The sequence below is a fragment of the Filicampus tigris genome, chromosome 10, assembly GCF_054856515.1.
Source record: "Filicampus tigris isolate MCC_2025a chromosome 10, RoL_Ftig_1.0, whole genome shotgun sequence".
Taxonomy (NCBI): domain Eukaryota; kingdom Metazoa; phylum Chordata; class Actinopteri; order Syngnathiformes; family Syngnathidae; genus Filicampus; species Filicampus tigris.
The window spans coordinates 17415175-17440318 of record NC_141226.1 but is presented as its reverse complement, the minus strand read 5'-3'; the positions used below and the strand labels follow the sequence as shown (position 1 = coordinate 17440318).

General features: G+C 41.7%; 1 protein-coding gene across 4 annotated transcripts in view; it reads right to left on the bottom strand.

Annotated features, from left to right (window-relative positions):
• Positions 1-14752, bottom strand: part of LOC147141096 (uncharacterized) — a 125077-nt gene extending 110325 nt beyond the window's left edge. For 2 of the 4 annotated variants that reach the window (XR_015088300.1, XR_015088301.1), the window contains exons 1-3: positions 14667-14752; positions 13902-14015; positions 13689-13808 (exon numbers count right to left, since the gene is read on the bottom strand). Coding sequence is in view for 1 of the 4 variants with exons in the window: in XM_086042492.1 (XP_085898618.1) it covers positions 8755-8854; positions 13689-13777 (189 nt within the window). In the remaining 3 variants the exon portion in view is untranslated. Of the gene's footprint in view, positions 1-8754; positions 8855-11625; positions 12304-13688; positions 13809-13901; positions 14016-14666 lie in introns of those variants that run through there. The other 2 variants (XM_086042492.1, XR_015088299.1) reach the window with 2 other exon arrangements.
• Positions 14753-25144: the final 10392 nt, after the last annotated feature.

Genomic DNA, 25144 nt, shown 5'->3' with positions numbered 1-25144 from the left:
TTTCTTTGTTTTAAAATTGCATGATATTTATTATCTCTTCAGCTCAGTAAAACAAACAAAAAAAAAAAGGTTCAACATATAACATGTAATATCATGTAAAATTACTATTTCCAGCTGTATACTGTAACTCATGTATGTATATATGTGATGTGATGATACCTGTGTGTGATGGGGTGTGCGTGCATGCGTGTGTGCGTGTGCGTGTGTGTGTCTGCTGGTGGCCCGGGACCCAACAGAAACAAGAGCTATTTATTTTAGCGAGAAGTAGAAGAGAGCAGAGACTAGAGATGAGATGGATCCTCTTGTGAACGCCTCCGGCTAACGGCTCACACATCAGTTGATCTCACACTGATTCCCTCACACACACACACACGCACACCCGCACCGAGCAGATACAGTAGAGTGCAGCCAGCCAGTGACCAGCAAGCCTCCGTGGGCACACACATTTACACAGATGGTTCTTATACGAGTGGATTAGAGAGCATATTTCCTCAATAAGTGGGAACAACAAAGGCTAGCGCTGAATTTATTATGTCTTAATTGAGGAGACCTACATGGATGTATATTTGTGTGCGAACAAGCCTCTGGTGTTTTTGGGTCATATAATCTCTGTCAGGAATTGGAGATTACATGCTGCCGGACAAAGCTACACTTTTGGACCACCTGTGCCTCTGAAAGACAGGGAGTAGATTTGCATTGGAATAAAAATGATGTGCATTTTTATGCTACCGTTTCATAATTACTTAGTCATGAGGTCGTTTTGTACTTTCGTGTAATACTGGTTTTGCTTTATTGGGCAAACAACTCATTTTGTGCCTTTTGAAAATGGACACATGGCGCACTATGAAGTAATAGTAAAACTGAGTGTTTTCGATCATTTCATCATTGGAAGAAAAAAAATAGCTTTGATTTATATAGGACGCATAAAAGTATTTCAATGGGGTAATTAAAGTGTGTGTGTGTGTGTGTGTGTGTGTGTGTGTGTGGGTGTGTGTGTGTATACTCTAGTCATTTGACTGTAACTGCTCCAATTGTTCAAATAACTAAACAAAATAACGCTATTTTATCTAATTTGTTTTAAATATAAAATTATGATAATGACAAATATTTTGGTATAGCATTGGAAAACACTTCCACAAATTTCAATTAGTGATATATGGTTAATTATTGTTTTCTGGCATAATTTATCATTATCATTGTTTTGATCAATATCATTAACCTTATCATTATTATTAATTAGGCTATAATCATATAGCAGTAGTAAAAGCAATAGTAGCAGTAGTATATTTAGTTTATTTACAGTATATTCTTGACAATGTTACAATGGCAATGTTTGACTTTTGTACTTAATTTCATTCTATGCAATAATTGCATCCAAACAACAGTCAAGACAATTAAAAAAATAAACGGCTATATATGCAGCACTGTCTAAACATCTTGAATGAATACAACCAGGAAAACAAATCCTATTCAACTGACCTATTCAAATGACCATTTTACAACGTCAAAATGACTGCTGTAATAAGGTCATGAATAAAACAGAGCTACGGTGTCCTAAGACTTTTGCACTGTAATATAAAAATGTATGCCAAGACGGCAAGAAGAGAGTTTATGTGCCCACTGGTGTTGAAGCAGTGGGTGCCCTCCAAGGTGAGCCGTGTCTGGGCCAGCCAAGGACGAGCATGGGAAAGCTCGCGCGTCAATTAATCACAGCTAATGAGCTGGAACAGTGTTGCCCGACCTGCCTTCCATGTCCGCCAACCCACGCACACGCGCATAGGCACATGCACACACGCAAATGTGTGAAGGGCAGAATACATTTTTCACTCACCACTCAGTCACTACATTCGAGCTCGTTTCACACGTCTTTCGACGACTTTAGAGGTGGTTTTGTGTCCACACTGTGACCTAATTAGTTACTAACAGAGGCGGTCACATTCTCTGCTTGAAGTACAAATACTTCTCGCAAAAGAAGCTCTGTTTTGAATCTTTTTAGTAAAAAGTACAAATGAATTTTTACAGTCAACTATTAATTATTTAATAAACAATATCTGTTTTGACAACTAGCGCAATAAAAATAAATAAATTAAATAAATAAATAAAGAGCTAGCTTGCCTTGGCTCAGCCGTTTATGCTAAAAAAAACAAAAAATAAAATAAATCACACAGTGCTTTCATGGAGTTGACAATATAAACCACTGGTCATTAAAAAGGCTGTGAATGGGGGTTATCTTGCTTCTCCAAAACTGTTGTGTCATCGTTGATGCTCCTTGGTTCATATCCCTGCCATCCTAAAGATGTTAATCAATCACGATTTCAACCGCAATTGAGATTACTTCTCTCTTTTGTCTTTTTACATGTCGTCATAAAAGGAATTCGAAAAATCAACACGTCTGTTTCGGCTAAGTAAGATATAGAAAGTGCAGATATTGATCTTCAAACCCAGGGAGTAAAAGTATAAAGTCACCAGAAAAATAAATATTCAGGCAGATACTTGAAAATGTACTGTAAGTATTTGTACTTTGATACTTCCTGCCGTTGGTGGTTAAATCCTTTCACTGTCTTGCAGTTGTGAAAAAAATGCGTGTGGCAAATGTCTTTCCTCAGTAATTCTACCAGCAATGCAAACTAACCATTGTGTATTCACAGTTTCTTGGCATCAAAGTGACCCGCTGCACCGGCCGCTTGTGAACAGAGTTTAAACAAACAAGAATGCAGAGCGATGAATGAGAGAAGGAGGAAAACAGAAATAAGTGAAGTCACACAAGGTGACTAATGATGGACTTGAGCTTGATAAATACGCCGTCTCTCAACGTTTTGCTCTTTCCGGCGCACCGTGCGTTTGGAACTGCACAAATTCTCCTTCAAAACAACATTGAGGAAAAAACGGCACGTGTATAAAGGACTAATATCCTTATTTTAAGAGCCAACATGATGCAGCTGTTATTATTCGGCGTTACAAAGATTCATATAGTGCGGTTTCGCAGCTCCTCGCCGGCTACTGTGGCAGCTCCAGCTGCGGGCCTCTTTACTGTAACACTAATCCTCGTGGCACATACATCATGCGAGCAAACGTTTTAGTTATCATTCCTGGGGTGGGGGGGGGTCACGTTCAAGATCTCTCGTGTCGTTTGGTGGCAGCTGATTGCGGCGCAAGACCATTGTCAGAAAATATACACCCGCCCGCCTTTGTTGTGTTAAATAAGTTGGGGTCGTCTCTCGAGGGAAGGGCGACCTGTAAATTATTACGGCTAATCTATTTTACAATGCTTTGAGGTATGAATGTGATAGGTGGCGACTTTATGCTACATAAACACATTATTATGAATTACATGTGTCTGGGCTGCCTTGTTTGGTTTGTAGCCTGATGCCCACGCATGATATGCGGAGTCTGAGCTCACATGCTGCAACTACGGAATGGATACCTGCGCAGTGTCGTATTAAATCCACATACATACACACACACACACACACACACACACACTCCTGTACATGCTGTAAGTCGTGGATACACACCTGTCCAAAGTCTGGTAGGCGAGTGACAAATGGGGAACTGAGCGTGGAGGTCCCTGCCAGAAATGTGTGCTATGGCTGTTCATGCATTTGTCATACAAATGAGGGAGGTTCAGCCAAAAGTACTCGTGGCAGACATCCCATTGTGAAACATCTAAGGCGTACGAATTTAAAACCATTATCCGCACCCACCACCCAAGGAGGGATTCAATTGTACACTGTGTTTTAACATTCTATACAGGTGATGAGACAAACCTCTCTTTCATGATTGAAATCTTAAATCTTCATCTTGCAAGTACATTTTGTGGGAACGGTTGGGGAACTGGACCCTTTTTCTGCTCCTACTGTGCAAAGCAAGGTCCATAAAGGCATGCTTGGTTAGGTCAGTGTTAATGAGAATGTAATTGGGAACTGGATGAATGAGTGAAAATGCCCACAGACACACTCCAAATCTCTTGTCGGAGTTTGGTTTATGTCCACAATGTAATCTCACCACGAAAAACTCTATCGACCATCTGAATGGAACAGCTAATACACATTAATAACAAGTCACAAACTCATCACAGCATTTATAACAAAATGCTTACCAGGCACTGTAGTCTCTTAGAGCAGTGGTTCTCAAATTGGGGGCTCCACAAAATAATTAGTAATCAATTATTATGTCAAATAATTGTTTTTTAAAAGTGCATACCTACTTATGGGAACTGGTAGGCCAAAAAAAACAAACATACTAAACCGATTGCTCCTCCCCACTTTAAGTAGGCACAGTATGTCTATGTATCTGTCTATTTGCAATAAGGAAAGGCCTACAGCCAAACTCAAAATTGTTCATACCCTTGGGGTATGAATACATTTGGGTTTGACTGTAGGTACCATCATGTGGGCCTATGAAAATAAAACTCTGAGATGGTGGTGATGTATCCGATAGATCTAGCGAAATTAGCAAAGCACATATTGGTAAACAAAGGATTCACACACACATTCAAGAAGTAGCATGTTTTTGGAATGTGGGAGGAAACTGGAGAACCTTGAAAAAAAACATGAAAGCACTGAAAGATCATGCCAACTCCACACTGAGATGTTCTGCTGCAGATTTGAACCTGGATCTCCTGACAATGAGGAAGACTAATGCATGTCTTGAAGATACCTTCCTGGTTCCACAGCAGATCCCCAAAAGCCAATTTCTTAGAGACAAAGCTGCAGTAGTCATACATTTGTCTTTTTTGGACTTCCTCTGGAGCAACAATTCGATTGATTGATGGATGGATGTACAACAATTAACCACATATGCAACGTCTCTGCATAGTTGTTTAAAAAGGTCAACAACAGCCCATGACCCAAGAGAGTTCCTGTACACACCGTTCTCTTTAACTGGCAGTAAAGTCTCCTATAAATCCCCCACTGTTCCTCAGCTAATCAGACAACATTGTTGAGCACACCACGCAAGCTACACTTTTCAAACTCTCCTCGGCCATGCATGGAATTGTATGGCAAAAAATAATACTGGTTCGACTGGCCAAGCTTATTTTGCGCTTTGATCAATGGAACTGACCACTGATTCCATTTTCCAAAATTGAAGACTGATGCGCATCTTGAAATCACCTTGCTGGTTCCACAGTGGAACACTTCCAAGTCCTCAAAGACTTGAACCGCCCACATAGTGGTCTTTTTTTTTTGAGTTGACCTACAACACTCATTTGAGAGATGGATGCACAAGAATTTGTCACACACATACCTTTTATGCACGATAGCTTTTATAGGTCGACTACATCTCTGACAAGGCTATATTTTGTACCATGTTCTAAAACCAGCTCGCTCCATTGGTCTCGTCGATGTGGGAAGAGAAGAGGGCGCGGTGACCTCGCTGGTGTGTTTCTAATATCTTCCCAGAAATCCCTGCGGGCAGGATCATCTTGGGTGTTCTAGGGCGGACTCTGGTGTTGTTGCATTTAACAGGTTCCCAGCACAGAGCGCAGGCAGGGAGGAGGAAGACGAGGGGGAAAAAAAGAGGGCTACGCGGTGGCGAGCCGACTGCCGAGAAGCCAGCTTGACCTGGAGGAAAAAGCACCCTCTGTGCATTGGCTTGAGGGGGCGGGTGTGGGGGTTGAGCTCGACACTGCCCTCTCCCTTTCCTCCCTCTAGGTGGGGAGGAGGCATGGAGGTAATGAAGCTTAAGTGAGCCCAGTGTCTGGTAATGTAATATACACAAAGCCCTTGTCAGGTCTGGATCCAATAATGTGTCATTTACCACGTCTGGAACAGATTGGCCCAGATGATCGGCGTGAACCTTTGCCCGGGTGAAGAGTGCTCCGCACTTAGCATCCTTCGGCCTGCAGGCCTACTAAACAGGCCCTCGCTTCACCTCGCTCCAACGCTAGCACCTCTCCGCCCATCCCCTGTCGAGGCTGATGCATGCTTTGGATGAGATACCTCATCGTTGTATTGAGACCACACTGGAAAGTCTGTCTCAGGTGGATCGTTCTAGTCTCCACAGAGGGGCTTTTGGAGAGAGCAGAAGAGACGATGCCGAACTGCTGGTTTTAACACCGCAGAACCAACACATTTTTGCTTACACTCCATCCAAAGAACTTAATACACTTCATTTCCCAAAGGGGAATGAACAAGTGTACTGGAGAGACAGGAAGATCATCAAAAGGTTTCGGATTCAATTTCCCCACAATACAGCACAAAACAAAACAGACCAGACCACTTCTGGATTCCAATCTCTAGAAAAGAAAAAAGAGGCAGGACAGCGGCGGTCCTCGAGGAATAGGATTGAAGACCCCTGATTTAGAGTATAGGAACTACTTGGAATTCAACAAGTGCCACAGAACTGATTGTGTTCACCTTGACTCAGCCATTAAGAATTTTGGTCTAATCGCCGTCTGATCCTTTTCAGAAAAGTTTCCGCCATTTTTGCAATTCCATCTGGCATTTCTTTAATAATTCAGTACCACATTCAGTGGTAATAAAAAGTCATGATAACTTAAGCACTGGTATGAACAATTCACTTTCAAGTACAGCCTATATCAAACAATAGAGCATGTATTTGAAATGTTTTGTGTTGCTACTACAACTGATGCCATGTTCGGAGTTCAGAGGGCAAGCTTGTTAAGGTTTGGGTGATGCAACTTTGTCAGCTCGTTGACATGCCGCAACATGGTTTTTGTTAAAAAGACTGACTCAGTTGCAGATCATGTTTCTCCTCACAGTAGTACAGGTATATTGCTAGCTTCTGCTCTCTTGGGGGGGAACTTGTAGAGTAACACGAATAAAAACAGCAGATTCCACCGAGTGTGCTGCTTGATACGTATAACATGATGGGGTATATTACGCCATTCCAAGAATTCTAATGTTTGACTGTTGAGTGATAAGAGAGGGATAACATATGATTAGGTGTAGGGATTAGAGAGTTGTTGTCTGTTTTGTTCTAAGAATAGAAGAGATGGGGGACTCACGACTTGACTCGAGTCAGACTTTAGTCCCCAGTTTTAGAACTTGGGACTTGCTTGGCGAAAACTCATGAAAGACTCGACTTGACTTCGTCCTGGCTTGACTGGATTTGAAATTCATGACTTGGCAAGTCTTTGCATTTGGAAATTTGCTATCAAGATTGTTGGGGGTGGGGAGTGTGGGGTGGGGAGTGTGTTGGGGGGGCAGTGTATTTGGAGTGCAGAGCCCACCTTATAAAGAAAGTATCACTTCAAGTTTTTACGTTTTGGATCAAATCGTGAAAAAGAAATTGGCAACATGCAGGATTTTCACTCAGAGGTAAGAGACACCAACTACAACATCAAACATTGTAAGACACTATAAAACCAATAAATACAGGTAAAATACATTAACATCACAGTTTAGCTAACTGATATAAGATCAACGCTTAACTAAGCCTAATGCCGGTTATGTATTTATTTGAGTAGGTAACAAGGAGACTGCATTTGGACCCATTGAAACTGTGTGATAGTGTGGCTAACTAATGCAAGTACAGATACTAAATTTGACTTGACGTAACTCGCTTAACCCAAGTCATGACTTTACTTGCTTGAAATTTTGTGGGGAATCAAATTGGCTTGCTTGTTTTCTGCCACAGTAACTTGGGACTTATGACTTGCAAATATGCAACTTATTCCCAGTAGCCAATAGCCCCTTCCACACTGGTTGTCCTAGGTATAAGGTCGCCTATTCCATGATGCTGAATGAGGAGTTCAAATGTAAGTTTCCAACTCCCAAAAAGCAAAAGCAACACTGCAAACAAAGTGTAACGCCTCTTGCCCCTTTGTGTTCAAAGTTGTTGTTGATGTCGCGCAGATCTTGCCATGCATCTAATTATGTGAATGCGCCAAGCCACAAAGGCTTTGCGACACGGCCTTGCCTGCTTCATTCTTTCTGAAACAGACTATCAACTATGCTTCTTACGCAATAATAGAAGCAACAGAGACGTGCCTTGGAAAATGAGATAAGGTACCTGATGTAGATGTGGAGACTGAAGTCGACAGAGGCTGATCCATAAGTCTGAGGTTTAACAACCGTGACTTTGGGCCTTTGCGTTGAAAGCATTTTGTTGTTTACATCACCCACATCTACTTATTGTATCTGAACTTGCAACGTTGCAAAGGCTGTACGACGCAGCAATGTCCTGTTTCAGTGAGTTATGCCTGAAAGCGACGGGAAGACAGCGTAAAAGTGGCCGAGTAAAACCAAGAAGAACGGTTTGCTTTTTATGTGTTTTAGAATGAAATTAGGGATGAGGTTAGGTCCCAACGGAGGGAAAATAAGTCAGTTAACTGTCTTGACGCTTGGATGGAAACAGGAGTGGAGACGATTTGAAACAGACTCCATAAATAGTGATGTCATCTGATTTCCTCATTTGTGAATGAGCAAACATCCTTTCCATTTCCTTTCAAATGGAACCGAGGATACTATTGGTAGCCATTAAGGGATTACCGAACATAAATTCTGATTAAATTCAACATTTTCTCAATAGCACAGCTGACCTGGATAAGAAATTACAAATTGCGTGTCATTTGGATCGTTGTTATTAAATAGCTATGAGCTCACACTGCTAATGACAGGGTGGTGTGTTTTTGCTTTTCTTTTTTCCCAAAAAGCAGCTTATCAGCAACTTGTAAGTGAGGGAGAGAGTGTGTGTGATAAGAGCGGTAATTAGAAACGCAGGGGCCGCCGCTGTGCTTTCAGGAGCACAGGAAGCCTGAGGCTGGAAGGTGAACGCGTAAGAATTTACCGCTTCTTCTTCCTGGTCCTGTCTGGGGCCTTGGGCCCCTAGCCTGAGGCCCACACAGGGCGTGGGGGGCTTGGAGAGAAGAGGTCGTACGGCAATGGTACTAGGTGAGAAATACAAATCAAACAAGAAGACAGTTGGGAGGAGGTACATTTCAACTTTTTTTTTTCCCATGAAATGCATGTTTTTTTAAGAGGGAGAAAATGTAAATGAGGGAATACTGCAAGCATCGCATCCTTTCCCCACAGGAGTGCCGTGGCTCCCTTTTGGCCTGAATAACTCTGATTTAGTGCGCTTAATAAACATGATGTAGCGCTTCCAGTGATTGCTCGGACAGGCGCAGCGTCACATAGATTCCCTCACGTTAGCGTGTAGCGCTGAGAACGAAGCAGGAAACATGCGTGTTTCATTTCAGAGGGCTTCAATTACTTAAGCAGAGGACACTTTTTATTTATTTAGACAAACCCCAAGAAAATGGCGAGCTATAATTCTGTTACATGAGTCCCTCCAACATGGTGGTAACTTGCTTTTAATTAGAACATGTTAGAAATCATCGTGTTTAAAGAGTCATGTTTTGAGTAGGATTGGGGATTCAAAACATATTCATTTGAAGTTGGATTTCATTGCACTTCCCCTGAAGCAAAAGCTTTTTAATCTGGTTGGCGTTTTGTCCATGGATCCAAATGTATTGTTTTCGTGCAATGTGCAAACACAGCCACACTCCCTTCAAACCTTGCACTACCACTCTATCAGTCTTACTCTCACTCAGCCCTTAAATGGGCAGACACACACCATACTAAATGAGGGACTGCTTTTTTTTTCGTTGTTCGAATACAGAAATGGTACTTGTTACATTGTTCTGTTTACTTTTGGCCAAGGATATTTGAAGGTTTCCAGTACCTGGAAAGAAATATGGCAATGCATTGAAAGTGCTCAAGTTCGTAAAAAGTCCATTCAAATGTTTTAATATATTGACACCTTGAACTTATATATGCAAGTCAGAGCATCCTGAATTCAGCTTGAAATCATATTCCTACAATTGTACTTTGCTTTAAAAAAATATCGTCTGCTTGTGTACCTAATAGCCTAATGGAAAATGTATATTTTTTCCAAGTGAATTTTGTTATTTAAGACAATGTACGCCTGCTTGTCGACAAGAATCTGAATTTAAATCGAGCAACATTGCATATCGTCGCGGTCCTGTGAAAAACACTTATCTCCATTTTTTTCAGTTTTCTTATTTTTACATGAATGGTGTTTCCGTGTTACAGACATCGCATTAATGTGAAAATGAAAAAGGTTTCAAAATTGGAGATGCGTGTTTTTTACAGGACAGTGACAAAATGTAAACCATTTGTGTGCCATTAAACTATGATTAATTAATAACTGTGTAACAATTACATATTTTCTTAGTCAAGCACCACAACTCATTTTGTGGGGAATTAGCTGGAGTGTGTGTACTAATCTGCTGACATGACGTACTACATGCTTGGAGAGGGAAGGGCCATCAGTTAAAATACAATTTATTTATTTCGACAGTCCACAGAAAAGGCAAACCCGCACAACTAGATGGATTTATGACGCGTCTGTCAGCTATTCCCCGGCCTGAAATCGTCGAGCAGCACACTGCCGGCTGCAGACAGGCCTGCACGCGGCCGTCCACAGCTGGCTCTTATTACGCGCCCATACAGTAGCCATTCTTTTTCACTTACCCCCTCTCTGTTTTGTGATGCTTATTAGAAATGTAACATACTGGCCCGGGAGTTTGTTACAGATTTATGTGACACAGGTGCTCTGTTTAAAAAAAATAAAAAATAAAAATAAAAAAAACTATGGTAATGTTCCTGATGCACAAATGGCAATAAATCTGTGTGCAATGTTATGACTACAACACCATTTCTTTGTTAGCGGGATTTCACAAAAGCAAAATTTTTATTTTGATGCAGATCTGGGCACAAGTGTTGATATTCTTTTAAACCTCCATAATGAATGAAGGGGGTCTCACATTTTATTGGCAGTTTTTTTTTTTTTTGGGGGGGGGGGCTGTTAAATGCTTTAAAAATTATTTAAAATGTTTGGAAAACAACCAATTTATTTATAGAGCACCTCAAAAACAAAAGACACTTAACCCAATAACTTAAAAGCCAAAAATCCATATCATAAAGTGTTTTAAGATCAGTTTTAAAAATGGAAAGGGGGGGGGGCTAGGCTAATGGTTATCAGAAGTTCATTCCAAAGGGACCGGCAAACAGCTCTATGCCCTCTTCGGCTCCACTTAGTCCTTAGTGGCTCCAGTAGTGTCTGGTCTGCTGACCTGAGGCACCAGGCAGGTATATAAGACCATTTAAAGATTTAAAGCCAAATTAAAAAGAATCCTAACATGAACTCTAAAATGTACAGAAACCCAGGGAAGAGAGGCCCAAATTGGAGTTATGTGTGCCATCCCATGAGCTCTAGTTGGTAGGCGAGCAGCAGTATTTTGGACCAACTGGAGATGCTTGAAGGAGGACTGGCCTACTCCAAAATAAAGTGCGCTAGAGTAATCCAGCTGAGTTGTAAGGAAGGAATGGAGCTGTTTCTAAGTGATGTTGCAAAAGGAGAGGCTTGCATTAGCTAGCTTCCTAAGATGAAAAAAGCTGGTTTTAACAACAGCACAAATTTTCCACTGATCCATATGAAAGAAAAATCTGCTTTATCTCCCCTCTGTCTTAATTGCAAGAGATATTTCCCTACAGAATATGGTTTACGCGAAATCAAAAAAAACATCATACTGTAGCACATCGAATAGATTTCCCTTGTAAGCTAGTACCCAAACAAGCGAATGAACAGGCAACAGTTGTGGAGAAATTTAATTTTGAGAAGAGTGTCGTGCGAGTGCGCACTGGCAGCTTTGAAAATATTGTGTGTAGGTGAGTAGATTTCCACAACTTGCTCTTGATGGACTCTGACTGGTACCTGGGGAGTCTGCTGCTCATCTGTCAGCACCGGACGAGCATGAGCCTCCAGTCTGCCAACATGTTGGAGAGTGGATCACGCTCAACCTGGGCATGACGGGAGCCCTGAAATGACTCCTGACTGATTCCTGGCTCACGCAGAAAAGAAATCGAAAGCATTCTTGCCAGCAGAGGTGATTGGTTCACGGACCGGGCTTTGAGTCGTAAGCTTCTCTCAGTCTTCAGGTTTCACGGGCCGCTCTCTGTCAGGATCGTCCCTCCCCTGTGTCCGTCTCTGAGCTCTCCAATTACGTGGCAGCGCACCTCCCGGTTGTTATCCCCTCAGCCTCCATCTCTAGCCTCACATGCTGAGTTGGGGACACCCAATTCCTTTCATGTGGCCTTGGCCCCATGTTCCTCCTGCGTCTCGGGAGGATCCGTGAGCAGCGGCCTCAGCTCTCGCCCTGAGTGATTGATGGCGGGGTCGCCCTCGCCTCTCGCCCTCCGCGACCAACCCCCGGCTCGGCGGACAGCATAGCGTTTCATGAGCTCATCCGTGTGGCGCCCAGGAGCTGCACCTCCAACACAAGGCACCGCTCGTCTCATCCCACACGACTCCCTGGGGTCCACAAAGCATGTGTGACCTCCCTTTAACCAGTCATCTGCACATGCGCCTCCGTCTCAACCGCGTGGCCATTGTATCCCAAACATTCTGTAGCTTCTACCTGCACTCGGTTGCGATCTGTTTGCAGTCTCACGTGCGCTATAGTTGGGCCGATACTACCGTGAAATCCCCCTTCATTTCCACCAAGTACCAGGGTGTAAAATGAGTTTGTACACAAGTTGGAACCAATCACAGCACAGCAGAAGAACTTTAACACAAAAATATTAACACTGGTTAATACTTGGGCAGATTCATAATCAGCGCAAAATGTTTACTTGCAACTCTGATTAAAATAATTTAAGAAAAATGTGTTGACTAGTGTTATCAAAGACAGGACCCAGTGGTTTCCTGCGACCATCAGAACATTAAGGATGAAGATTTCAGGCCTCACTGACAGGTTCTGAGAAAAAGACATGGGGCCGTTTTTTCGTGTGCAAGGCAAGTCTAGCGCAAAGCGCACTCCAACTGTGCGCATGGGTGGAGTTTTCTTTCTTTTGGTATTTTGGTAGATGGGCACAGGTAGAAAAGGCTGTTTGCGCCATTGTGGGAGGGAACACAGACGATTTGTTTGCCATCCAAAGAAAGTGGCTCCTCTTTTCTCCTTCAAATTCAACGCAGAGAGAGGCGCGCAAAGTACATTTAAAATGAACTGCAAGATCTCCACTTGCGGATGAAAATGACTATGTTCTTGTTTTGTTGTTTGCTTCAAACTCTGTCATTGGTTTAGGATAATATATTATCAAAATTGAAATATATTAAGAGAAAGTATAATGCACATTTTTTGTCCATATTAAAAATCACATTTTTGTCACACATTTCGTTATTAAGTGTGTGGTCCTATGTGGTCACCCCAGCAACCACTAATGAAAAACTGTGCCCTCCCACCACCACTCCAGCATTTAATTTTTTTTTCTTAAAATATATCCAACTGCTCAGTTGATCTTGTTGAGCTACTGCACATTGGATCAGTTTTAACATGTCTAATAAACAAAAGGTAAAGAACATCCAAGTGCACCACCCAGCCGTAAATTTTCTTATATGCAGCCCTGCATGGAAAAGGTTTTATACCCCTGATTCAAGATGTATCAAAAATCGAATCTTATTTTGACTATCCTTTTTGTTAACTATGAATTTACGTCCTGATTAAAAGTTGACCACATTCCAGACTACAAAAACTCAGTTTATCAGGTCAAGTCCTTCCTCTCAAGGAGATAAAACACTTGGCGCGGGTGACACGAGTGTAATCCTTTTGCGAAACCCTCTCAAAGCTAACGAAAACACAGCATGTGAGCAGTTCATACCCTATGAGTGACCCTGTGCCCTCTCATCCCGCCGCCTACCTCGCCTCAGGACGCCAGGAGAGCTCCGTCCTCCGCTGCATGCGAGACATTCCAAGTGGCAAAAGAATCTGGTTGAGGGAGGCTGCCATGATCACCTAATCTCTCCGAGGCGGGCAGCACCTGTCAGGGCACAAAAAAAATAAAAACCATCATCAGTGGTAGCCCTGTGTGCACTTGAAACATGGTCTTCTGTATCAGATGATGCAGACTTACCAGCACTCATCGTTTTACACAGCGTGAATGATGGTTGTCCATAAAACTTTACAGACGCACTGTCATAGCTGTGTTCCGAACTGGGAATGCAGTGGAACCTCTCCAGTCAAAGGCCTACAAGGTAGGGTGTTTGTTTTGAGTTTTTACAGGGGTTAACTTCTTTTTACACTTGTGTCAAAAGCAATAAATGTTCAAAACTGAGTGTGTGTGTGTGAGGTGAATCTGTTTTGAGGTTACGAACGGCACATGTCTGCACAGTGGCATAAGAATATGTGGTCACATGATGCTCAGTTTCCAGCATACGTGTTGTTTTCATATGATTGTTTTACATTAGAAGCGTACAAATGCTTTTCATACAAACATCCAACCTTGGAAAGTTGAGGGCTTGACTGGTTTTGATATTAACAGTTTTGCAAGATTGGACCAATCAACAGTTTAGTCATTTTTACTCCTTTTTAGACTGTCAAGAAATCAATCATGTGCATATTATCCATTCATCATGAATGACAGTCTGAAAACAGACCAGATGGTGTGTGGATCCCACAAACGCAGACTCAGATAAATTAAACAAAAATATTTACAGAAGAACGAAGGGCCGACAAAGTACAAAGAGAATGCGCTGGCAACAAAGAACCAGGAAAACACAATTATGAACAAAAAGCGCTTGCAAACAACTAGGTAAATTTGACACTTGAAAGTACACAAAACGAAATGGCAATAATCCAAACATGGGAAAATGAACGACTTGAAAACCAAAATACTTACAAAACAATGCTCTAGTAGAACAAGCACGACCATGAACGCGAGGTCTAGAAAATATCTCTTGAGCAAAACCGCAAGCAAAATCAACAACCCGACAAGACAAGGTAGCAGTCGGAGTCCTTTTAAATCGTGGTGATTACAACAAGACACAGGTGTGCCGCGGAAGGGAACGCCCTCCACTCCAGCTGGAGCTAAAAGAAAAACAAAAACAAAGCCAAAACCATGACAATGTTGGTTTTTTTGTTTTGATATTTTCAGTGGTTAACCTTTTTTTGACAGTCATATGACAGTTAAGTTCATGTTAGAATGCTACTTAAAACAAAAACAAAATAAGTTACCTGTGCAGCTAAGAAATGCTTTGTGATCATGAGTTAGACCCTGGAACGATTGATTTCTGTTGTTTTTACACTAAAAGAAGTGTTTGTTGAATTTACTCAATTTCATTTCATCAAGTAGTTGCACATGATACAATCATATGGATGCAACCGTAGAGGTTCCATTTTGTTAAAACACAGCTTGCAATGACACAAATGTTTTATAATCGGAGAGACTTGGGCGGATGATGTCTAATAAAGCGTCATTGCCATGTCCATTCTCATACTCGAGAAATACCAGAGTTTCCTGGAAGCACTGGCGAAATGACCCAACTGCTGCGAGAGAACAGCAGACCGAGCCATCTGACCCAAATGAAACTCGATCGTTCGTGTAAGAATAGAGCGCCAATGAAAAGACACGCAAGTCCATGATTCCTGCCTGACAACCAATCAAATATCTCACTCAGCTGTTCCTGAGGCGGCCATGTGTGCGCGGGGAGGGCCGAGGAGTGCGCCATCAATCAGCCGGGAGGACGCTCCAGTTGCCGCCCGTGTCTGCGCGTGTCCAAGACGTCGGGATGTTTGCCATGGTGGCTTTCGGGAGCTTGTCGTTCGACGTGTTGGTGTTATTATCGTGCTCGCGACGTGTCCGGCCGTGATGAAACGCTCGCTTGCCGCTAAACTACAGTATGTCTCAAAATGTCATCCATCACACTCTGTCTGTTTAAGTGGATCACTTCTAAACACCACAGCAAAGCCTCAGCAACTGGACAAGCAGAGAAGGTGAAAAAGCAAATGTGATTTTTTTTTTTTTTTTCTACCTTGTGACAAAAGTGGACTGGATTTCTCTGGGATTGTGGCCAAAGGAGGTCCAGTTTTTCCTCTGGCGCAAGGTCGTTTAAACTAAACCAACCATTCCTTTTAAATCCCGTATGGCATGGCCCGCAGCCTAATGTCTGACAGAAGGAACGTTGCTTTGCATGTAGCCTGATTATTATCTACTACACAAATTGCAAGCAGCTGGCTTGTTCACGGCTGACGGTCCCATAGTTTACGTCTTGAAACTTGGAATGTGGACAATTACCACTTTCACTTTCTCACAAAGACCCCTAATGCAGTTTACATAAACGAGTCGCCTGAAAATGTGACTTGAGAGGGCGTCCCGAGCCTCCAGCCCTCAGCTCGAGACGACAAAGAATTTGCTTTAGCGGTCTTGTTACACGCGTAGCGAGAGGTGAGACAATCCATCAAGGATGGTACCGGCGTTGTTTTACCGTGACTCTTCAGCTGCCTGGCTGTTCTCTCGGCCTCTGTTGTGATTTAGAGGTCAACGAAAGAGGAAACCACAGAGAGGTTAGCCAGCAAACAGTTGGACTCCCAAAAAATTTAGGGAGTTTTTGCTGCCCATCATAATCTGATTTGTCACAGTGTAAGTTATGTTCCGTGTGAGTTATGCTGTGTCTCGGTGAAACAAGACCAAATGTGGTAGTGGAGCGGGGATACTTCGCTATACAGTTTGTGCTTTGACTATAGGGAAAATGAACAGTCAATCGGTCAAGTGTTGTTTTTCTTAGGGCACACATGTTGCCTGCTGCTTCATATTGTTGCAACACAGGGGCTCCCAGTTTTACTAATCTACACTAAAACAGTAGTAAAGTCATAATTACAGTAAACATTTGTACAAACACTTGTAGGCCATACATATATTACAAATTCAATACAATAAAAAGTTGTATGTACAGTGTTAACTGAGCATGCCTTGTAAATGATCACGTTCTTACCCTGCTGTACGAATTAGTTCATTTGGAAACGCCACGGGGACCCCATGTATTAATTTGGTGGCATAAAATACTATGGCAATTGTGGATTTGTTACATACTCTACCTAATTGACCTTGAGGCCTACACTAAAACTAAACAGCTTTAAATGTAGTAGCTAGAACCTACTGGTCAACATGAATGCCATTGAGTCAGGGTCAGTCAAAAGTTGAATGGGAAGATCGATGTGCTGACTTTCTTAACGCGGGTAAATTGTCTGTGTTCACTTTTTACCAGTTTTTTTTTTCTTCAATTTAGCTCAGAACATTCTAACATTATATATATATATATATATATATATATATATATATATATATATATATATATATATATATATATATATATATATATGTATATATATATATATATATATATATATATATATATATATATATTTGTATTTTAGGGCTGAACGATTAATTATATTTGCAATATAATCGCCCATTTGCAGTATAATCACGAAGGCTGAGATTTGACCCGTCATTGACGTCATTGCTGTAATTAAAGCCTGCCGCCGTGGGTGCCCGTAATCTTTTGTGAGTTTTCCATCTCATGAAACCTTGAGGCGAGTATCTATCATGTTTTTATGGTCTTGTGATGGGAAAAAAATCCTATCAGGTGTAATAGAGCTGAAGTTGATTATTATAATAAAGGTGAATTAATTGCTTGTTTGTTAAAAATTACATTGAAAAGGACCTTGAAATAATAATCGCATCTGAAATCGCAATCGCAATATGCCAAAAAAAATGTGCAATTAGATTATTTTCCAGAATCGATCAGCCCTAATATTTATTAGAACTTTATCACATCCAAGATGTTTGGGCAAGCATGACCTTGAGGAATTGAGATATTACAGTTTGAGGGCTTAAGAATGAGTCATCAAACCCCGCCTCCTTTCTCCGACCATACGTATTGACAAGAAATCACATTTATGGCAAAAAAGCATCACCCATATGTCTGCACGGGTCATATTCGGTAGCTATTGGACAAAACTTCAACGAATGCGTTTTTGAAGAACACCTGAAAATGGACAAAATGACCTAAAATTGGATGACTTTCTGGTCCTTCTCAGCGATGTGTTTTGAGACATTTTTCTCAATTACTCCAGTCTACTACCCAATTTCATGTCACTAAAATAAATCGGCCTCAGGGACTGAATTACAAAAAATTCTGGAAAATACTAACTATACAATACCTCTCTGCTGGATGCAGCCGGGTAGTGCACTCAATTTTGATGATTTTTTTTCATGACAGATTTAATCAACAATCAATTGCAAAAAAAATGTCAAAAATTAAATCTTCAAGTGATAGGTTATCATAAACAGGCATCTAATCCTAACGTCCACTCACTCATTATGATGCACTCTGGGAGGGCTCATCTAATGAAAGTTGAAGAAAGTATTTAAAGAGAGCCGAATGGGCCGAAAAGAGTCAAGTTGTCTTCTTGTCAAAAGCCGGTCAGCACCTCGCAAGTGGTCGAACAGTTTAACCTATAATTGCCACAATTAAAATAATACTCATATTAACAAAGCAAAAATTGCTTCCACATGCGAGAGGAAAGAAAAACAAAAACACATGGCACGGTTTGGCCCGCAGAAGTTTGGCACCAGAGCGCTGGCACGTCACAAGTGAATGAAGCGAGCGTATGAATGAGCGACGACGGCTGGATTTTAGGATGCCACGCTTCGGAGGAAAAAAAGGGCTTGTGTCGCACCCCGCAATGCATGCTGGGAAATCCCCGTCATAGAAACCTGACCGCAGATGAAACTCTTGAACCAAAGAGGGTAACCCACGGACTGAGTTTGAACCTTAACAAATTTTTCAAATGTGAGAGACCCACACATAAAAAACAGCATGCGTGTGCTTACTGCTCTTCTACAGCAGTGTAAGAGATGACCAACGTAGCGCAGCAGACTACATACATAAACATATCGCCATGGCAATCGCAAGACTCCTCCCCAAACTAGATATACCAAGATTGACCTGTGAGAGAAGAAATGGTGCCACAGGGAGGCTGGATTGCCGCACAAAACAAAGAACAACATCAGCCAGTTCACCTTCCATAAATATTGAACAAATACATAAATTAAAATTACATCATATTTTTTTAAGATGAGTGTAATCCACATAATGCAAAGTACTTTATCTCCATCTATGTTGTGCTCTACTTATCGGTATATTAAAGGCGACAAACGAATTTGTCTAATGCTGAAAGGCAAACAATAGCCCAGGGATGTAAACAGAAAATCATGGCCATATACTGCACTTGTGGTGATCATCGGTTGTTCACTACTTTCAAAGACGTACTGTGGTAATCTTAACACACGCCACACCACAGAATAATTGCACAGGTTAATCTTTGAGTGAGTCATGTGATGACTTTGATCACAAGAAGGGAATCTGGCTCAAAATATGTCCGATTAATAGAGAGTATAGGCTTTGATCAGAAGGGGGGAAAAATGTTAAATTCAGCTATGTGTGGGTATGTGTGTACCCCGCTGAAGAGGATTCAGTTCATAGCTAAAAGGTCAAGAGAGGGAGCGGGAGACGAGACAGGACGTTAATACAATACAATGCGTTCGATCCCACATGTGGACACAAACGCTCTCTCAGGACACGGTGTGACGTACCAGATAGGGGAACTACAGTAAATATTGTACATACCGGCACGACACGGCGTGACCTCTTTTGTTTTTTTTTGCATGGAAAATTGCAGGGGTTGACATCAAAGTCAAAAGTACACAGTCAAAATCAAAGTGTCAACCGTGCGCCCAATAAAACTCACTGGAGCCCTCACTCCTGTGATGAGGAGAAACACGGGAGACTCCAAAGTCAACACAATTTTCTCCCTTTCCTCGAGACCACTCGCAGGTTTTGCCCTTTTGCCGCTCCGAGTCTGAGAAGTGCTGTTAAATGAGACCTCCAGCAGTATTACTGCATGCAGTTCCTTTTTTTTTTCTTCTTCTTCTTTTTTTTTTTTTTTTTGGCAATAGCAACCTCATGTCCAGTAAGTGCCCTCCCAGTGTCGTATTGATGTAGACGCCTGCTTCAGCTTGGGGGGAGTGCAGGGGAGTGATCAGAGGAGTCCCGTGGACATAATTGCACCACTGACCCTGTACATCAGTGATTGATTTCGAGTGTGACCATGAAACACAACAGGAGTTCTTGTACTTTTGATTTTATTGGCCACCGTGTCAGTCTGTCTGCACACTGCGGTGGAAGAGGAAAAGAGAGAAAAAAGGCTACACTATAAGTCTTTGTACATGCACACTGCAGGGAATGGACAGCGATGTAATGATACGTCAGGGTTTGGTAATTGAATTCTTCTTCTATTTGGAGAGACAACAGTATACGGTGACTCTTCAGCCGACCACAATGATATTGAATATTATATCTGAATGAGGGTCATGATAAAAGTCAGTGTTGCAGAGATTATACAAACCATTACTCAACTTGATATTGAGTTGCTTTTTCGTAACGATACCTCCCCTTAAATCTTCCTCTTCGTTCTTAGATCTCCTTGTAAAAGAGCAGGGGCGGGTGATCCACAGCCCCAGGGAGCGTTTGTTTCAGCCTGCCATGCAAATAATGCCATAGAGCAACTGCTAGTGGATATTCTCTTGCATCCAGGTCATTTCTGTCTCAGGTCATTGAATCGATCGATCGCAACTGGACTGTTTGTCTTAGAAGGCGCTTTGCCTCTCATCTGAGAAGATTTCATCAGTTCGTGTAACAAGGCTTGACAGACCGGCTTAGTTTGGTGTGGAAAACCCAATTATTTCTGCTCCAAGTTGGAGACATGCCCCACCAGCAAAAGAAAAAAAAAGTTTTTAGAACAGGATTTACTAATTGTAACAGATTATATTTAGTCAACAGTGTTCTCCCGTTATGGAATAAGCTCAAATCTGGGAGTGATTGTAACTACAGATAGATGCCACAAGATGACGGCAAAGCACAATTTTTATATTAGACAGTGTTTTGGCATGCTAAAATGTTCCATCCCTCAATTCAACAGAATTCTGTGGCACCAAGATGGCCTAGTAATATTTTATTTTTAATATCGCTGGTGTTGGTCCAAAACCTTGAACCTCCGAAACAGTCAGGAGACCTCCAAAATAGCAAGCTTGTTGAACCATTAAGATTGTACAGTGAAATATTTTTTTTCAATAGTTCTTTCATTTAAATTTAAATTAAATTAGTTTAAATTTGATTTGCACTGCATGTTTGCATGCATAGAATCAGATAACTCCGGATCAGCATCAGGCCTCTTTCAAATGTTGATACACATATAATCCAGGTGAGATACCTGACAATATAAACACACACATCCGATATACCTTGTCAAAGATCCATCATTGGTATGTCCATCAGTAAAGAAACAAAATAACGCCAATGGAGGCCAGAAGGGTAATGTGGAGGTTACCATCATTTAAATTAAACCTCTTGTGATGTTTAATATTTCTATCACTGCCTTGTGGAGTTACTTATGTGCAATTTAGGTGTCTGCACTTAATGTGTACGAACTGTGCCAATATAGCTTATATTGACACAATCCGTACATTAAATTCGAATTGGGCCTGTCGACCTGCAGTGTAATGGGGGGGTCTGGTACATTTCCGTTTGAAGAAAAAAGGAGCTTCACCTTCTGGGCTGAAGAGTCTAATGCTGCATTGACGAACACTTGCCATTGTTTATGCTGCAATATGAAGTAAGAAAGGTGAGCATTGGTCAGAAAAGTACATTTATCAGACAACAATTGGCTTGAGAAGTAACCAAATGTGTGAGCTTGACTATTGATTCTGTGAACTAAAGTTTCTAACGTGAGTTCACGCACTTACCTCCTGCTGGAGGTACAGGCCAGCCCGACCATCGGAGACGTGATCAAGCTACAGCCTGCAGTGAGTGATGTGGACAAAGGGACCACCAACCTTGACACATATGACCAGTGGGGCTGTCAATCAATCGGCTGGTTTCTCAACATGCTATTTCTTTGTACTGAAAGTATAACATGTACATGTCAGCATCCATCTTTAGCTTGGACGAGGCGCACAAGCCATATGTTTAAGTACAACTGCATATCCTGATGCCATACAATTTTGTGGATGAGCCCAGTGGTAAAGAAACACGTGACCTAGTGGCTCTTAATGCATTGGTGACTTCGATCAATATTTTTACACTTGAGTGCCACCTTAGTTCTTGTAGAAGTTTGGCAATGTGGAAGTGAATCAAAACTATCTTGACAGTCTTTAACAGGCCACGTCACATTTGTTGGTTCCATCATTTGTTGACCCAGCTATGGCTAACTGGCTTGATTATTATGGGACTTTTTTTTTTTTTTCAAATCCCCCCAAATTCTGCAAAAAAATGCTGATAAAAATGTAATATGCGTTTTCACGAAAAACGGCAGTACATTGGTCGGGTCTTGGAAAAATGTCAAAAAAATGTTAAAAAAAAAACATTGGGAAAAAAAGACAAAAATTTGCAAATGTGTGAATGTGCGAGTGTCAATCTGCGAATGTGCAGGGTTTGATTTTACATTTAAATTGTGATATCACCAAACACCACGTCTTAGCTGTGTTTACGTATTACTTACTTATATATATATATATATATATATATATATATATATATATATATATATATATATATATATATATATATATATATATATATATATATATATATATATGTAGGAGGGGTGCATCTATGAAAAATGTTTTGCTTTTGGTTTGCAAAGATTTTTGGCTCAGCTTTCCTACTAGATGTTATGAAGCTGTACATGTGTACGTAATGGAGTGTCCACTGAACAGGACATCTTTCAGACATTCAATATTTGTCGCACAAATTGGTGCAATTAGACATTTATGAGTGTGGGATTACAACAGAGGTTAACACCCTCCCTTCTGCGTCCACAGAGTGCACACAGTGCAACGGGGAAAATGTAAAACACTGGCCGCATTTTTCTCCACATTTATGCATACTGGGAGAGGAGAAAAACAGCACCGTGGTTTATAATTCCCCCGATTTCTCTGGAACGTGCGAGCAAAATGTCAACGAGCAACATAAATTCCCATTTAACGGCTTTCCCGGGAGTTGGCCACATCGTCTGGTCTTAAGGAACTCTCCGACTTTCATTAGAGCCACATTATTCCTCGTTAAAGTAGAACAACGTCCATCTCATGGAGGTTGCCGGCCCGCCGCTTACATGCCCTGAAATGGGGTGACATCCATGTGAGAGCTTGAGGTTCAAAACACATGTAATGAACGTAACCGGGGTTTTCACCACTATCTTTTCACACCTTCCTAAATTGTTCCTCTTGTGCAAGCATTGTTGTCGAGTGTGTTTTATGCGCTGTCGGAGCTTGCTTACTAAGGCTTTGTCCACACATGCAGAGTACGGGTTCCAAAAAAAGTACAACCCTAATCCAAGGTTAGTGCACAATGCATTCAGAAGCTGTGGAGCACGCAGCAAATATACAAATATAGGTGGCGCTGTAGTTACGAACAGTTAATCCAGTTGAGTGAAGTGGAAGAATCTTCGGAAAAATTAATCTGATGGCAAATTAAGGGTATGAGTAGTTATCACTGAATCAAAAATTAAAAATGATAATAATGATACCATCAATTAATTGATTTCGACAAAGATTCAGAGGGTTCCATGCACACTGTTGTCATATTTATGACTGAAATACAATGAGATCCACCACACATATCCAAGGAGCACAGAATCTTTTGATCAAATTCACTAAAACAGCATTACAACATTTGCACCACAACTTAGACCTGCTCCGAGCTCATCTAAGGTCTGGTCTACTTTCAGTCACAAAATCATCAGAAGCGATGGTCTGCCGGAAGTATGGCGCAGCGCGGTCTGTCAAATTCCCAAACACGGTAAACTAGACTTTACCTGGCACAAAAATATGATTAATCTTAATCCCATCATCGTTCTGATGTATAAAATGATAAAGTCTAGTAAAGGAGGAAATCTAATTCCGTTTCCCATCACAATCCCAAAGACCATGACTTGGTCAAAATCTGTGTTGAACACATAAGGATTTGCCATCTTAAATATTGAGCAGGTTTACTTAACATTTAGAATCTCTGGCCACAGACCGTTTTCCTAGCAAATTGGGGAGGAGGAAAAAAAATCACTCATAGCACAACCTACACCATGGATAGTTGCTAAGGATAATCTTTTAGAAGCATCTGATAATCTGTCTTTTGCTGATTTTGAAATGCTCAAATTTGTCCCGATTATCAGCAGGTAACGCTTAAAAGCATAAAAGCTGCAATCAACACATAAGCGACTGTCTCATGCTTTGCACCTGGTGGAGTTCATACGGACCTTTGAATATGTATTCCGAGAAAGAGGAGAGGAGCGTATGAATCCTTCAGGGAGAGGAAACGGAAGGGGGTGTCACTGTCGGTCCAAAACCGCTAACGTCAAAACATTGCACCCTTTTCAAAAAAGTACAAATATACCAGTAGAGTGATACGAGAAGAAGCTCCTGGTATTTTCAACAAAAGACAAACAATGCTTTATCTTGCATAAATTCATATTCTGCAAAATACAAATGAACGCAAGAAAGGGAGTTTAGCAATGCGAAGGGAAACTTAGGAGGTGCTGGGGAGTAATTTAAACAGGCGACGGCTGTTATGCAGACAGGAAATGAGAGTGAGGCTAGTTCCTGAGATGGGACTGAATTGCAGGTTTGGGAGCCGGGCCGGTATCAGAAAGGCGAGGTTCGTGTGGCATCGGTGAGGAGGTAACAGTAAGGTCATTGAGAGCGGCCTTTCCCTTTTTCTGATCATTTGGGGTTTCGGCATCTCGCTTCCCACATCCTTGCCCGATTATTCCGGCCGGTTTGATTCAAAGTGTGACTATGAGGCCGGAGCTGCACTCGACCTCCTGCTGGGGCTGCTTGCATTAGAACCACTCCAAGCTTTGATTTCAAGCCTCATCCGATGGAAGGAAGTCAAGCGAGTCATTCTTTTTTTTCAATATTTCATCAAAAACAGGATAAAAAAAAAATCTGCTTACTGCAAGTCTGAGACGGCCCGATGGCACTCGATCTTTTTTCGCCTGCGGTTTTGATTTAAAACAGACACGCAGTGCATAAGTCAGAGAAGCACTCATGTTAAGCGTTTCGCCGGAGGAGCACGCAAGCCTGTTCTGGATTGTGTACGAAGCGTTCATCTCGGAGGAGGAGGAGGAGGAGGAGGAGGAGGAGGAGTGCCAGCCCGCCAGATTACAGCAGCTAATCAGTGTGATTATGTCTGAGAGGGCAGACACCTCAGATCACACGCGGCCTCCTCGTGTTTATTGGCGCTCGGTGACGTTGGTGGCGGC